Source organism: Sander lucioperca, chromosome 9 (genome assembly GCF_008315115.2).
Source record: "Sander lucioperca isolate FBNREF2018 chromosome 9, SLUC_FBN_1.2, whole genome shotgun sequence".
NCBI lineage: Eukaryota > Metazoa > Chordata > Actinopteri > Perciformes > Percidae > Sander > Sander lucioperca.
Genome location: NC_050181.1, coordinates 3,478,117 through 3,491,755, shown reverse-complemented (window position 1 = coordinate 3,491,755; position 13,639 = coordinate 3,478,117). Strand labels below are relative to the sequence as shown.

Sequence of the window (13,639 nt, the reverse complement as noted above, 5' to 3'; positions counted from 1 at the left end):
TCTTTATACTGTACATACCTTTCTAGTGCATATAATTCTAAGCTATTACAATAATAATTGTTGGCATGATTTTATAAATCATGTTTTAATGTTAAATATACGTACCTGTGGCACATTGAATCCTAAGGACTAATTGATCTGTGGATGGCTATTGGGATAACCTTACCTATAAGCCAGTAAGCCTATCATCTTTATTTTTACAAATAGGCTGATTTATATTTGCTAATAATATTTTGGATTCATGTTCAAACATTATTTTTTATTTTTTAAACTTTAAACCCCCCCCGCAGTAACTCTGAGGACCCCCCTAGGGTCCCGAACCCCCTGTTGAAGATCTCTGCTTTTTAACTTTCACATCGTTTTTTTCATTGTTGAAAGTTGTGTGTTCTCTACCTCTGTGCATGTATCGCAGCCATCTGCTGGTCAGTCCTAACTGGGTTCAGAAACCTCTGGAGCTCTCTTAAATAATTTAGGAGCTGAGACCAATTATCTAAACTTAGGAAGGTATCTGCATGGCACAAGAGAATAGGCTAAAATGTCGTCTTTCTTGGATTTTTGACACACTGAAGTTATATTTTTTACTCTGATTTATACATACCGGCCCTGTTTCACATTGTATACAAGTTACATATTAATTCACAATTGTTGGCATGTTGCAGCACAAACACTACAAACATCATGAAGGAGACTGCATGCTGGACCTCTGGAAGATTCTGTAAAGTTTGCCCTGCCTTGATGTCAGCCTGCCCACTGCAGCCTCACTGCACGTCTCAGGGCAGAGATGGGCTAAGCACTGTGTCAGCTTCACAAGGCCCACCAGCAGAGCTCCACCACCCAGCATCAGACAGGGCCACAGCAATGCAAACAGGGCCTTTTTAAAGGTGTACTTCCTGCCCAAGATGACGTCCCTGGGGTGCCTTGCGCGGTCAGTGAAGCACGATGAGGTGCTCCCCAGCTGAGTGTCCAAGCTGTTTTTTACTTTCAGGACTTCATCCTGTAGTTCTGTTCTTTCCATCTGACATTTGGGTATGTAGAAACACTGGGGGGAGGGGGGGGAGATATTATTCAAGTGTAATTTTTTATCAAGTGACCTGCTTGTTACAGTTGGCAGCGCTGATTGCAATCAATGAGACGAGCTGCAAGGTTCTTTTTTGTGTGCCGCACTGCTACTAAAAAATGTTTCTTACAATTCCTCTGAATAGAGCAGAAGGGCAGCATGAAATCATCTCCTAATACAGTAATATCATATATATATATATATATATATAATTTTTTTATATAATTTTTTTTCCTGCCTCAGAGTGTGGGGTCTGGGTGTCTTTCCCCAGGGTGATTTTGAGCATCAAAGACTTTTCCTGCACACTTTTATGCACCAATTTATGGTAGGAATACCTTTATTTATCCTTTGAGAAGGAAAACACAGATGACATTCAAAATATATCAAAAATATAATGGAATATAAAGCAGTAAGGGGGCTTTCACATCAGGGACCTGAACCTGGATCACAAAGTTGACCCCAAAGCAGCGAGGACAAAACAAAATAGACTACAATATTTGTCTTAAATGTGCGGTGAAGGGAGGATACTGGCGTTAGTGTAAACGGAGCATTTGGGCCCGGTCGCTACGCACACACTACGCACTGCGCTCAGCGGGTCGATGAAAGATGAGAAAAGTCTCTCTGCATGTTCTGCAGTGTTAGGTTAGTTTGCTGTCAACTTACTGGATCCCGTATTTGTGAAGACAAATATCTGAAGTAAAAGTTCTGTCACAAAACTATGTTGTTGCGTATCACATTGAGTGAACATTTTTAAGTGGGTATATGGAAATCCTGGAGATTTCTTAGTGGGTATACTGCGTATACCTGCGTATCACGTAGACTACACCAGTGGATGACTGAGTTTTGAGCAAGCAAAATTAACATCTACTACACCGATTGGTCCTACATGTACATAGATATAAAGTCTTAATGCTCAAATCCACTCCTCGAGGGCCGTAAGTGTCCTGCAGGTGTTCCTCCCTTACAGTCAACAAGCCACACCTGGTGTGAAGCAGATCCAAACCTGAGGTTCATAAAGCAAAATTATAAGTAAGACCTAAAACCTGGAATGTACTGCCATAAAGCCCTACCTCAGAAGCTAGGAGGACCGACTCCTCGTCAAAGTGGAGAAAAGCCCTCTCATTGGAGTCTGTGAGGTTAACCGTCACCCTGAGACAAGGCACAGTGCTCACACCTCTGCAGTCCACCCACTTCTCCAGGGTGACGGCCTGCAGCAGCACACAGCTGGCCTCATTCTCCCAGTTGCTGGAAAACAAGGAAAATGTTGTTGTACCCAAGCCAAGGCTTCCAACCCTTCTACCTCAACCATATGTAAACACACACACACCAGAAAGGCAAGAATTGTTCCTTCTTAAGGCTGTTTTATGCTTCTGCGTTGAATCAATGGCGTACCCCCGCAGACCCCTCTGCGTCCACGTGAACCCCTCTCCGAGCCCTCTGCCGTAGCTCAACGTGCACCTCCAAAAATTTGTAACTTTGCATCGTGGCGACGCAGACCGCAAGGACTGTGATTGGTCAACTCGTCCCGTGTGTTGATAGTTGGTGTTTCAAGCAGCCTACTGTGGGGAGTAGCAACATGGTAGTTCACTGACATAAGCTTTGCAAATAAACTCAGACATATTTGGTTACAATGACGGGGTTATCCGTTTGTAAAGTGTCTATATGTCGGTAACGTTTTGAAATTAGCACTTCACCAGAGGGCAGTACTTTGTGGGCAGTTGTGCTAAAGTTTGCTTGCTAACATAACATAAACTGGCTGGCAGACACCTCGCAAATAACCCTAGACTTATCACCCCCTAGCGTTATGGTGGTGAAATGCACCGCGATGCAAAGCAACCCCGACGCAGAACTCGAAAAGGGTCACGACGTAGGAGCGACGGCGTAGCTACGGCATGAAGTTGACGCAGAAGCATAAAACAGCCTTTTGATCTCTGATGTGTACGGAAGCCGATACCGGACATGCTTGCAATTTTTCACTAGAAAACAAAATATTTTTTTCTTTTATTATTTCATAATATTCAGCAGAGATTAGGAGTGCCATTACTGTACCTTCCTCCACAGCGCTGTGAAGGAGGGTCTGGCTAGTCCACACAGCATTCCGGGATGGGAGAAAAACGTTCTCTGGTTTACCGGTATCCCTATCGTCATGGGTGGCGATAAGCGCCGGACAGAGCCACGGTGCCGCTGCAAAATAGCCTCAGGAAGGAATTTGTTTTGGTGGAACATGTGTACGTTCAAAAATTGTTTACGTCGTGCAACAGAAAACTCAGATTGGACAGATAGTCTAGCTAGCTGTCTGGATTTACCCTGCAGAGATCTGAGGAGTAGTTAACCATAGTCCTCATAAATCAAAGTTTAAAATTCCAACACAAAGAAAGTGGAAGGTAATGGACATCCGGCTGAAAGGAGGGACAGCCGGTGGAATTTCCGGTGGCACTGGAGCAATCCTGGAAGTGGAACATTGTGGATATATACTATGCCGTCATGCACTGCAGCCAAACAGGCTGGCACTGGCATCTCTGTTCAAATCAGCCGACGGTGCAACTGTAGTGCACCCATATATACTGACATTTATGTTAAATGCATTCAAACAGTCCAGATTGAACTAAAGGGACTTTCACTTTGGGATATCTCTAAATTGATACAGTAAACATGCTTGATTTTGTGTCTATGTAGATGTCCTTGACTCGAACATCGTCAGAATTTATGAGGGACACTATTAACATGCTTTATACTTCTTGTGAATATAATTCAAGTAATATTATTTCCATATATCCTTTGTTAACACCTTATTTTGAAAACTGTTTGTTGTCACAGGTGTATACTTCTGTTTAACCAAGTCCGTTACCGTCAGCTCGATCTGGGCCGTTTCAACTTCTGATCTCTGACAAACATAAGTAATAAGAGGAAACAATCTTTTGTTTTCTCAAGATAAGAAAGGACATCCGTTCTCAGCTTCCCTAGGTGTGAGGGGTGTTCTTACAGTATTTGTATTCATATTGTAGCACATCTTATGGAAGCAGATCCTATGCTAACACGCTAAACCAAGATGGTTAAGCTTAGCGGACATTGTACCTGCTAAACATCGGCAGGTTAGCATTGTTATTTTGAGCATGTTAGCATGCCGGCATTAGCATCTAGCACCACTGTGCATAAATACAGCCTCACAGAGCGTGGCTGTAGACTCTTAGTGCTGTTTTTTATTGTCTTGGTAGTAATGGGCTTCCATAACAAGTAGTTTGCATAGAGCTCTGATAATAGATTTTAATTTTCACAAAAATGTTATCTCTTTTGGATTTGGACTGTTGGTCAGCTATTTTTAACCAAACAATTCTTCAATTAATCAAAAATATAATCTTGAGTTAATTTAATAATGAAAACAATTGCTAGTTGCAGCTCTAATTATATTGTTAAAAATCAAATGATAAGCCATCCCTTCTAGCATCAGCAGACAAACCACACCTGTTAACATAAGGTTTGACCATAGTAATGCCGACCACAAAGAACATGAGCACAGAGAAGGCCATCATGGTGAAGCCCAGCAGGATGGCTCTGTCCTCCCCAACACTCGACACTGGCATCTGGGTCCGAGCTCGCTGCTCTCTGCGCCCATCCAGCCCTCTACTCCACTCCTGTGCTGTTGCTATGTGAAGGAGCTCTCTGTGACACATACATTTGCACGCACGTTCGCACGCGCACACAAACACACACACACACACACACACACACACACACACACACACACACACACACACACACACACACACACACACACACACACAAACCAGGGATGTAAATTAGATATTTGAGTCAATGCATCAACAAATTTCATGTTCAACTTCGATTTATTTTTTATTAGACTACATTTATTTTCCAGTTTAAATGTTGGGCTCAAGTGGGAAACTATTGCCTAAACTACATTTCTTAGTTAAGCTATATAATCAGAAGTCAGTCGGTAATGTTTCAATGACAAGATACACTGGCAATTTAGTATTGTACTTCAATGTTTGTGAGAGACACAAACAGCCATGCTAATGGCTCTGTGAGACTGTGCTTGTGCACAGTGGTGCTTTGAACTAAATGCTAACATCTTTAGGTATAATGTTTACTATGTTCACCATCTTAGTTTAGCATGTAAGCATGCCTACATTAGCACTTAACACAAAGTACAGCTGCTGATGGGAATGTCTTAGCAGGTAATTTCTCATAAACCAAAGTATTGGACAAAAAGTTTGACCTGATGATGGCGCTAGATGGAAAGTCAGGGTACAACACTTATTACAGTTGTGAACTGAACATCACAAGCTCTAAAATACTTAAACCTACATTTCCCATAATTCTAAATAGTGTAGAGGCATGTGCACACATAGACATCAAACAGGGCTTGAGCACCTGCCCTTTTTCTTCTTCGAGAAAAAGTGCCCTTTTTTTCTCTGGTGCTTTTAAAAAAAGTTAAGTCATGAATACATATTCATGTTTGCGCACAGCTTCACTGTCAAACTAATATATTGAATTAAAAAAATAGATCGGGAGATGAACTTTGTCGAGTTCCGACGCCCTCCCTCTCGCTCGCTCTCTCTCTCTCTCTCTCTCTCTTCCTCTACCTCAGCATGCCCTCACATATTGAAGTAAATCTGTTTCATCGGATTTTGAAATTTAAAAGCGATTGAATTTCTAGCACTGAATATTTATGCATTGAAATTATGCATATGAATTCTTTGCCTCTGAATCTTACTCCACCAGCAGGCTGCTCACGTCAGACTGGAGCTTCTCAAGTCCGGCAACATCGGAACAAATGTGCAATTTGCCATTAATTTTTGTACAAATGCCCATATTCTTCTCTCTCTGCACAGTTGATTTCTCGCATAAAAAAGTCTGAGAAGTGAATTTAGTGGTGAAATAGCAGACGAAAATTGTAAAACGTTTCCAGTTGTTGGCTGCTGCTACTATGGCAAACTCCCGATCTAGATTCTAGAATCGATTGCTTTTCCTTGGATTCCTGGATGTTAACACTGAATTTCAAACAAAACATTTTGCAGCTCAATTTGGCCTGTTGAATTTGAGGAAGTTGAAAATATATTAGTTGAATTTTAAATTAAATATATATTTTGCATCTGAATTTGGTATATAGAATTTTTTTATGTTGAATTTTTGGATTCTGAATTTGAAGATTAAAATTTAGTGGCAAAAAATTCAGATACATAATTTCAATGTATAAATATTCAGTGCTAGAAATTCAATGGCTTTTTAATTTCAAAATCCGATGAAACAGATTTACTTCCATACTCACAGCATAGCCACACATCAGACACACAGGCAGGCAGACAGACAGGCAGGCAAGCAGGCAGGCAGACACACACAGGCAGGCAGGCAAGCAGGCAGGCAGGCAGGCAGGCAGGCAGGCAGGCAGGCAGGCAGACACGCAGGCAGGCAGACAGGCTAGGTTTTTCTTGGCTTGTGTGGAGGTGAGTTGTGATGAACAAAAGACTAGCAGTGCCTCAAGTTTACAGCAAATTATCCGAAAGACAAAAACAAATATAGTTAACTTGTGTCTTGCTAACATGCATGAGCTACTAATGTAATAAGTTAGCTAGGTTAAGCTAAGACATCATGGCCATGCAGGCTAATGCACTGTATTTAAAGGAGACACTACAGGTAAATACAGTAAACATTTGTGTCTAATAACATCATCACAATCGCCACATTGATATGCAAATTAAGCATTAACTAATTAAAATGCGCTAATTTGCATACATTGGACAAGGCACTGCAGGTGAATAGGATAAACAAAATAACTAAAACATATCAGCACAGAACTTCCCCAGTTAATGACTTACATCAAGAGTCTTTTCCCCTGAAATGTTATGTTTAAATATGCAGAGAGAAAAAAATCGATATATGCAAACAGACGGAGGGTAGATGGCCTAAAACAAACAACATCTAAATGTATATTTTGGAAGTCTTCTTTCCATTAGAGTAAAAGAAGACATGGAAGCAAAACTTCATAATTTTGATCGTGGACTCCTCATCTAATAATTAAAGTGTTTTTTTTCCTGTAAAATTAACAAAATAACAGTAATAGCCTTTGTCAGTTCAGTGTGAAGATTTTTGTTGATTTTGACATTTAGTTCAATAACACCAAAATAATTAAAATTATGTATTGCCATGTGCAAAATAAGCAAATTACTAGTCAAATACAGTGTGTCCCTCTCCTTGGTGCAGTCAGTTATTCTAAATACATACTTGAAACTAGTAGCATAGAAAACATTCACGTTGTGGCATAGTATTCTTTGCTGTTGCCTGCTCTTGTGATAAACCTGGTGGACACTAAAGAAGGCCATGGCCTCTGTGTAAACTGATTATTTTGTAGAAATCTGTTGAGTTTGAAACAATTGCGTAAGTGTGAGGAAATTAAAATAAATTAGTAAGGAAGTCAGAGTTGTGAATATATATTTAACATTTTGTTTATTTTATTTTTAAATAAATAATATTTTTTTAATTATTTTTTTCACTTGATCCCCTGCCCCCCAAACTGTCTCTGCACATCCCTGATAGACGTAGAGTAGCTAGTACATTTGACATGTAAACTGAACTGAACAGTGGTGGAAGGAGAATTCAGATTCTTTACTTAAAGGGGAATTCCGGTCGATTTCAACACGTAGCTCTGTTGTTTGTAAATTTGGAGTGCTGTCAGTAGCGAGAATAACAAAAACAATCGGTGCTGCCTAGAGTTAGCACCCAACAGGCTTAAACAGGGCAAGTTTTAAACGTGTTTTTAGCCTCTAAACATATTCCAAATGTCATTACAAGTGCCTACCCATGTGAAGGGATTCCTTCCGAGGGAACAGAGTGAATCTGACTGCAGTAGATGTGACAGAAAGGCATAAAAGTTGTGTTAATCCATACCTCTGTTTATTTCCTGTTTTCTGGTGAAGTCCACACTAGTCGATTGTCGAACTCATACAATCCAATATTCCAAAATGTATTTTTTCCACACAAAAACAATTTGCCGTTGTTATGTCCTTAGTAATGACTGTGTAGCTACAGGCTGTAACCTGACATCCTGTGTCTCCTCCCCTGTGTGTGTGTGTGTGTGTGTGTGTGTGTGTGTGTGTGTGTGTGTGTGTGTGTGTGTGTGTGTGTGTGTGTGCTCATCAGCAGGGGCGTGGCTCTACAGTCGTTACCAGGCACACCTGACTTCCATTTACCATCAAGCTCAGTATAAGAAACCCAGCTCACCACTCACTCATCGCCAGATTGTTTCCGCTCTCTACGTGGTAGCTCTTCAGGCTTAAACTCCAGTGAAGAATCTGATTTTGACCTGTTGTTGTGACTCTGCTGAAAATAACCTCACCTGTGTCTCTTCCATCTCCAGCACCTGCCTAGGCTGAGCCTGCCTCCTGCTGATCCACTGCCATTGCCTGGCACAAATTCCCCACCACCAGATGCCATCTGCTTCCACCAGGATAACCACCTCACCACCTTGTTTTACGCACTTCATTTGCAAGTACTGAGATAAAATAAAACTATATACTCCAATCCATTGTGCCTGAGTCTGAATCTGCTTTTGGGGTCCAAACTAGGAGCACATTGTAACACTTAAAGTATTGAAAGTAGAAGTTCTCAATGCAAAAAAAAATTCCTCACATTTAAAGAAACTGGAAACGATCAAAACAGTTAATCGACCAAGTGTTTAATTGGCTAATAATTTCATATATTGTTGGGTAGTTTTATTTATAATTAACCATAATATTTTATAAACTACACGTGTGTTGTGACTGTATCCCTTCTAACATCAGCTGTATCATACAGCTGATGTTAGAAGGGGTACAGCTATGGTCGATGTTAGATGGGATACAGCTGTTGTTAGAAGGGATACAGCTACAGCTATGGTTGATGTTAGAAGGGATACAGCTATAGCTATGGTTGATGTTAGAAGGGATACAGCTGTAGTTGATGTTAGAAGGGATACAGCTAGCACACCCCGGTCTGTCTGCCTCACTCATGTTAGATGGGATTGTGAGCATACATCTCAATTTGTAAAGTAACTAAATCTGTCAGATTACTGTAGTAGAGTAAAAAAATACAATATTTCTCTCTAAAAATGTAGTGGAGTAGAAGTAGAAAAGAAAAGACAAGTAAAGTACAAGTACCTCAAATTTATAGCTACAGCTATGGTTGATGTTAGAAGGGATACGGCTACAGCTATGGTTGATTTTAGAAGGGATACGGCTACAGCTATGGTTGATGTTAGAAGGGATACAGCTATAGCTATGATTGATGTTAGAAGGGATACAGCTACAGCTATGGTTGATGTTAGAAGGGATATAGCTACAGCTATGTTTGATTTTAGACGGGATACAGCTACAGCTATGGTTGATGTTAGAAGGGATACAGCTATGGTTGATGTTAGAAGGGATACAGCTATAGCTATGGTTGATGTTAGAAGGGATACAGCTATGGTTGATGTTAGAAGGGATACAGCTATAGTTGATGTTAGAAGGGATACAGCTACAGCTGTGTTTGATGTTAGAAGGGATACAGCTACAGCTATAGTTGATGTTAGAAGGGATACAGCTACAGCTATGGTTGATGTTAGAAGGGATACAGCTATAGCTATGGTTGATGTTAGAAGGGATACAGCTACAACTATGGTTGATGTTAGAAGGGATACAGCTATGGTTGATGTTAGAAGGGATACAGCTATAGCTATGGTTGATGTTAGAAGGGATACAGCTGTAGTTGATGTTAGAAGGGATACGGCTACAGCTATGGTTGATGTTAGAAGGGATACAGCTATAGCTATGATTGATGTTAGAAGGGATACAGCTACAGCTATGGTTGATGTTAGAAGGGATATAGCTACAGCTATGTTTGATTTTAGACGGGATACAGCTACAGCTATGGTTGATGTTAGAAGGGATACAGCTACAGCTATGGTTGATGTTGGAAGGGATACAGCTATAGCTATGGTTGATGTTAGAAGGGATACAGCTATAGTTGATGTTAGAAGGGATACAGCTACAGCTGTGTTTGATGTTAGAAGGGATACAGCTACAGCTATAGTTGATGTTAGAAGGGATACAGCTATAGCTATGGTTGATGTTAGAAGGGATACAGCTACAGCTATGGTTGATGTTAGAAGGGATACAGCTATAGCTATGGTTGATGTTAGAAGGGATACAGCTACAACTATGGTTGATGTTAGAAGGGATACAGCTATGGTTGATGTTAGAAGGGATACAGCTATAGCTATGGTTGATGTTAGAAGGGATACAGCTGTAGTTGATGTTAGAAGGGATACAGCTAGCACACCCCGGTCTGTGTAGTGTAGTAGAGTAAAAAAATACAATATTTCTCTCTAAAAATGTAGTGGAGTAGAAGTAGAAAAGAAAAGACTCAAGTAAAGTACAAGTACCTCAAATTTGTACTGAAGTACAGTACTTAATTTAACTTAGTTACATTTACTAACTGGAACTTAGTATGCTAAATCTGTGGAGTGTCCCTTTAATGCAATATTAATCGATTTTAGTCACTTCAAATCTTTCAGATTGACACATCTGGCTTTTCAGACACATCACTGTGTTTAATCATTCTTCGTCATATGTACCCAAGAGTTAGACATCTGAATGTGAAGCCTTGTTTAAATTTAATTAACTCCCAACAGTGTTTTCAAAGCCTTGCTGTCCGACCCAGTAGATTGTCCTCTCTTACCGTGTCTGCCGCCTACGAGCACCCTGCAGGTTGATCTTAATCGGGATGGTGAATGACCTCCGGGGAGAAGCTGTGTTCAAGAACATGCCCACTCCTATCTCTGTCCCAGCCACCTCCCAGCTCCAAGTATGTATATCCACCTAACAAGCTCCTCTCTATCTGAAAGTCAAATGTCCTTCTGTCAACAGCTGATCATGTCTCAAACAGGCTCCAATGATGCGCGCTGACTGACTGAGTGGACCAGATTGCAGTTTATTCACCAGGGGACTTCCTGTTGTTTACCAAAGCTCAAAGGTGAGTCCAACAACACCTTCTACCCTCATGTGTGTTTCTATAGAAACCACCACAGGTACAGTGAGGCAGGTAGGATGCTAATGGCCTCACAGTAGAACTGTGAGGCTCAGCTGCAGGCAGCAGTTTGTCATGGAAAAGCTGAATGAATCCCTTCTTGTTTATTAACTTTTCACACAGAATGAAACAGCACAATGTTAGTCAGAAGTAAAAGACATAAAGTTGGGATAATATGCCAAATCAACCATCTTTACACACATTTACACACACACGCTCTATTGATTTTCTTGCATGCACACACACACACACACACACACACACACACACACACACACACACACACACACACACACACACACACACACACACAGACACACACATACAGAAGAGATACTGACCCAAACACATGTGTCCTGCGACATTTCATCATCCTGTCGGCCTGTTGAGCTCAAAGCCTCTCAGATTGTCCCGACACTGTGTGACATGAGTGCAAGATGCTGAGCCAGTTTATATGTGTTATTCAAACAATCAAAACGCCTTGTATTATTAATGGCTTGCTGGAAAAACATATGGCGGTATTAACTTGGTGACAGTTCTGTTTAATAAAACAAGCCCAAGGCTAGGAACACCACAGCAGTTTGAGAATAGAGCCAACCATTAAATATAACAATATGACAGCGATGTCATACCTAATTTATTCAGTACTGAATACAATGGAGCATTTTTTGGGGAATATTTCCTTCACCTTTTATTACACGTCCTGGTGTAAGGCTTCATATTTGGGGAAATGTAATCGCAGTTTATCTGATTTTGTGTGTGATAATTTGTATTTGTGAACTGCCAAGTGGAGTCTGTTTTGTAAAAAAGCAAAGTTATTTATATCTATAGCCTACAAGAAGGCAGATAGGTCTGGCACAATTCTTCAATGGTCTCTGGGAGAATCCAGTGCTTTGATGAAACTGTAGAAAACAAGATTAAAAATGTATAAAGTTCAGTGTACTTTACCTCAACTGGTAACTTGAGACATTGCCTTGACCGTGAGGCTCAAAGCGTGCTGCTGTGGACGTGACTCAAACAGAATTTCTTCTTAAACATAAATGCCTAATTGGAACGGACTACTGCAACCATTTCAGACTGGTCTGTGTTGTTTTCATTGCTGATTTGATGTTTATTCCACCCTGTGTTTTCAGGTCTCACCCCTGCTGAGCCTCTTTTATGGGAGAAGCCCCGTATGATCTCAGTTTTCTATCTTTAAGAAGCTCTAAAATGAACTTGCACATTGGTGCGACAAATTCTTCGGAGCAATTGTAATTGGACGCACAGTGTTTCCTGTTATCTGAAGCCACTGAACAACATTTTTGAACAACGTGTGCACTCAGAGGTCGGCTTGTAAAAGGCAGCAAGTCACTGAGCAAATGGATAATCACCAAAAGAGGAATCTAACTTTTTACACCATTGGACTGATATTTATGCTGAGCGGCATTGAGTATGGTAAGTTCATTATGACAGCTTTATGGATTTGAAGACATGAGATAATTGTCTCATTAGAGCAGAATCTGCCTGGCGTTTTTGGCTGTAAGCACACATCACAGAGGACATTTAATTTAGATATATTTTGCTGTGGGTAAACAAGGCTTGTTATTTACACATCTCTCCTCCTTTTCCTCCACACTCATCCTCCTTCATCCTTCTCTGGTGGTCTCAGCCGTCATTTTGCCCACAATATGGAGGTATCTACAGATTTTGGAGGCCCCCCCTTACTTCCTGGGTCTGGGTCTGTCTGCCTTCAGTCTGAGCGGACTGCTCACAGGCCCTCTTTTTGGGCTCTGGTCAGACCGGAGCAAAACTACAAAGTCCATCATCCTTTTCTCCAATCTTTTTGAGATCGCTGGTGAGTAACCAAACCACAAGACAAATCACATGACACAGAGAGTCAGGTTTTTAGAAGCCGCTGGCTGGCTCATTCATTATTCATTACACACTGCATAGGAAATTGCAGGTCTATGGGTGTGACCAGGTGATACTTATACACAACACCCAGAATAAACAGGAGACAGAGACTGTTATACCCTAAATGTAGATTTTATTAACAAAAAAATTAACAAAGGAAAAATCTCCTTTCAACTGGGTGAAAGCAAAGTAGTTTCAATAAAAGGGCCTAAATGAATGCCATGAGCAAGAAGGGATGGAGTAAATGTAACAGTTAATAGATAAATAATTATGAATAAACCGCTACACTCAAATCAAAACTGTTCTACTGAGCCTACTGTTCTTAAAGCACGCAAGTAAGATGATTACCCCACCACCTGCCCCTCCCCTTTAACACAGAAGAAAAATAAAATAGTAATAAAATCGAAATAAAACAGAAAATGGCCCATTCAATTGAAAGGCACACTAAAATGTAATAAGTCTAGGTAAAACAGCGGTTGTCTTTGTTTGAAAACTTGCTACACTGGAACACAGTCCTTTTATCTAAATTTACCTTTGTTTCCCCTGTTGTGCAATGCATGATGGTAGTTACCTTGCAGTTAGTTACCATGAATCATACACTGGTTTTTACAACAAATTGTTGTGGTA

At 40.6% G+C, this 13,639-nt stretch overlaps 2 protein-coding genes across 2 annotated transcripts in view; one reads left to right on the top strand and one right to left on the bottom strand.

The window, feature by feature from the left end:
* Positions 1 to 345: 345 nt before the first annotated feature.
* On the bottom strand, positions 346 to 11,242 carry LOC116045310 (calcium-activated potassium channel subunit beta-3). The gene is made up of 5 exons (XM_036004791.1): positions 10,769 to 11,242; positions 5,295 to 5,306; positions 4,520 to 4,717; positions 2,128 to 2,302; positions 346 to 1,039 (listed from the first exon to the last, which is right to left on the bottom strand). The coding sequence occupies exons 1-5, from the start codon at positions 10,855 to 10,857 to the stop codon at positions 677 to 679; spliced, it is 837 nt and encodes a 278-aa protein (XP_035860684.1). The 5' UTR covers positions 10,858 to 11,242; the 3' UTR covers positions 346 to 676.
* mfsd8l2 (major facilitator superfamily domain containing 8-like 2) overlaps positions 10,794 to 13,639 on the top strand; it is a 10,863-nt gene continuing 8,017 nt past the window's right edge. Inside the window, exons 1-4 of the mRNA XM_031294400.2 lie at positions 10,794 to 10,897; positions 10,979 to 11,065; positions 12,253 to 12,553; positions 12,768 to 12,953. Of these exons, the coding sequence (XP_031150260.1) occupies positions 12,478 to 12,553; positions 12,768 to 12,953 (262 nt within the window). The 5' untranslated portion in view covers positions 10,794 to 10,897; positions 10,979 to 11,065; positions 12,253 to 12,477. The remainder of the gene's footprint in view (positions 10,898 to 10,978; positions 11,066 to 12,252; positions 12,554 to 12,767; positions 12,954 to 13,639) is intronic.

What these genes read in the sequence shown, in the direction of transcription:
- LOC116045310 (XM_036004791.1), bottom strand. Translation starts at nt 10,857, where the DNA reads ATGTTCTTGAACACAGCTTCTCCCCGGAGGTCATTCACCATCCCGATT. An exon ending in GTCAAACCTTATGTTAACAG is followed by an intron (nt 2,303 to 4,519) that starts GTGTGGTTTGTC and finishes CTTGTTTTCCAG; the next exon opens with CAACTGGGAGAATGAGGCCA. An exon ending in CGGTCCTCCTAGCTTCTGAG is followed by an intron (nt 1,040 to 2,127) that starts GTAGGGCTTTAT and finishes CCCTCCCCCCAG; the next exon opens with TGTTTCTACATACCCAAATG.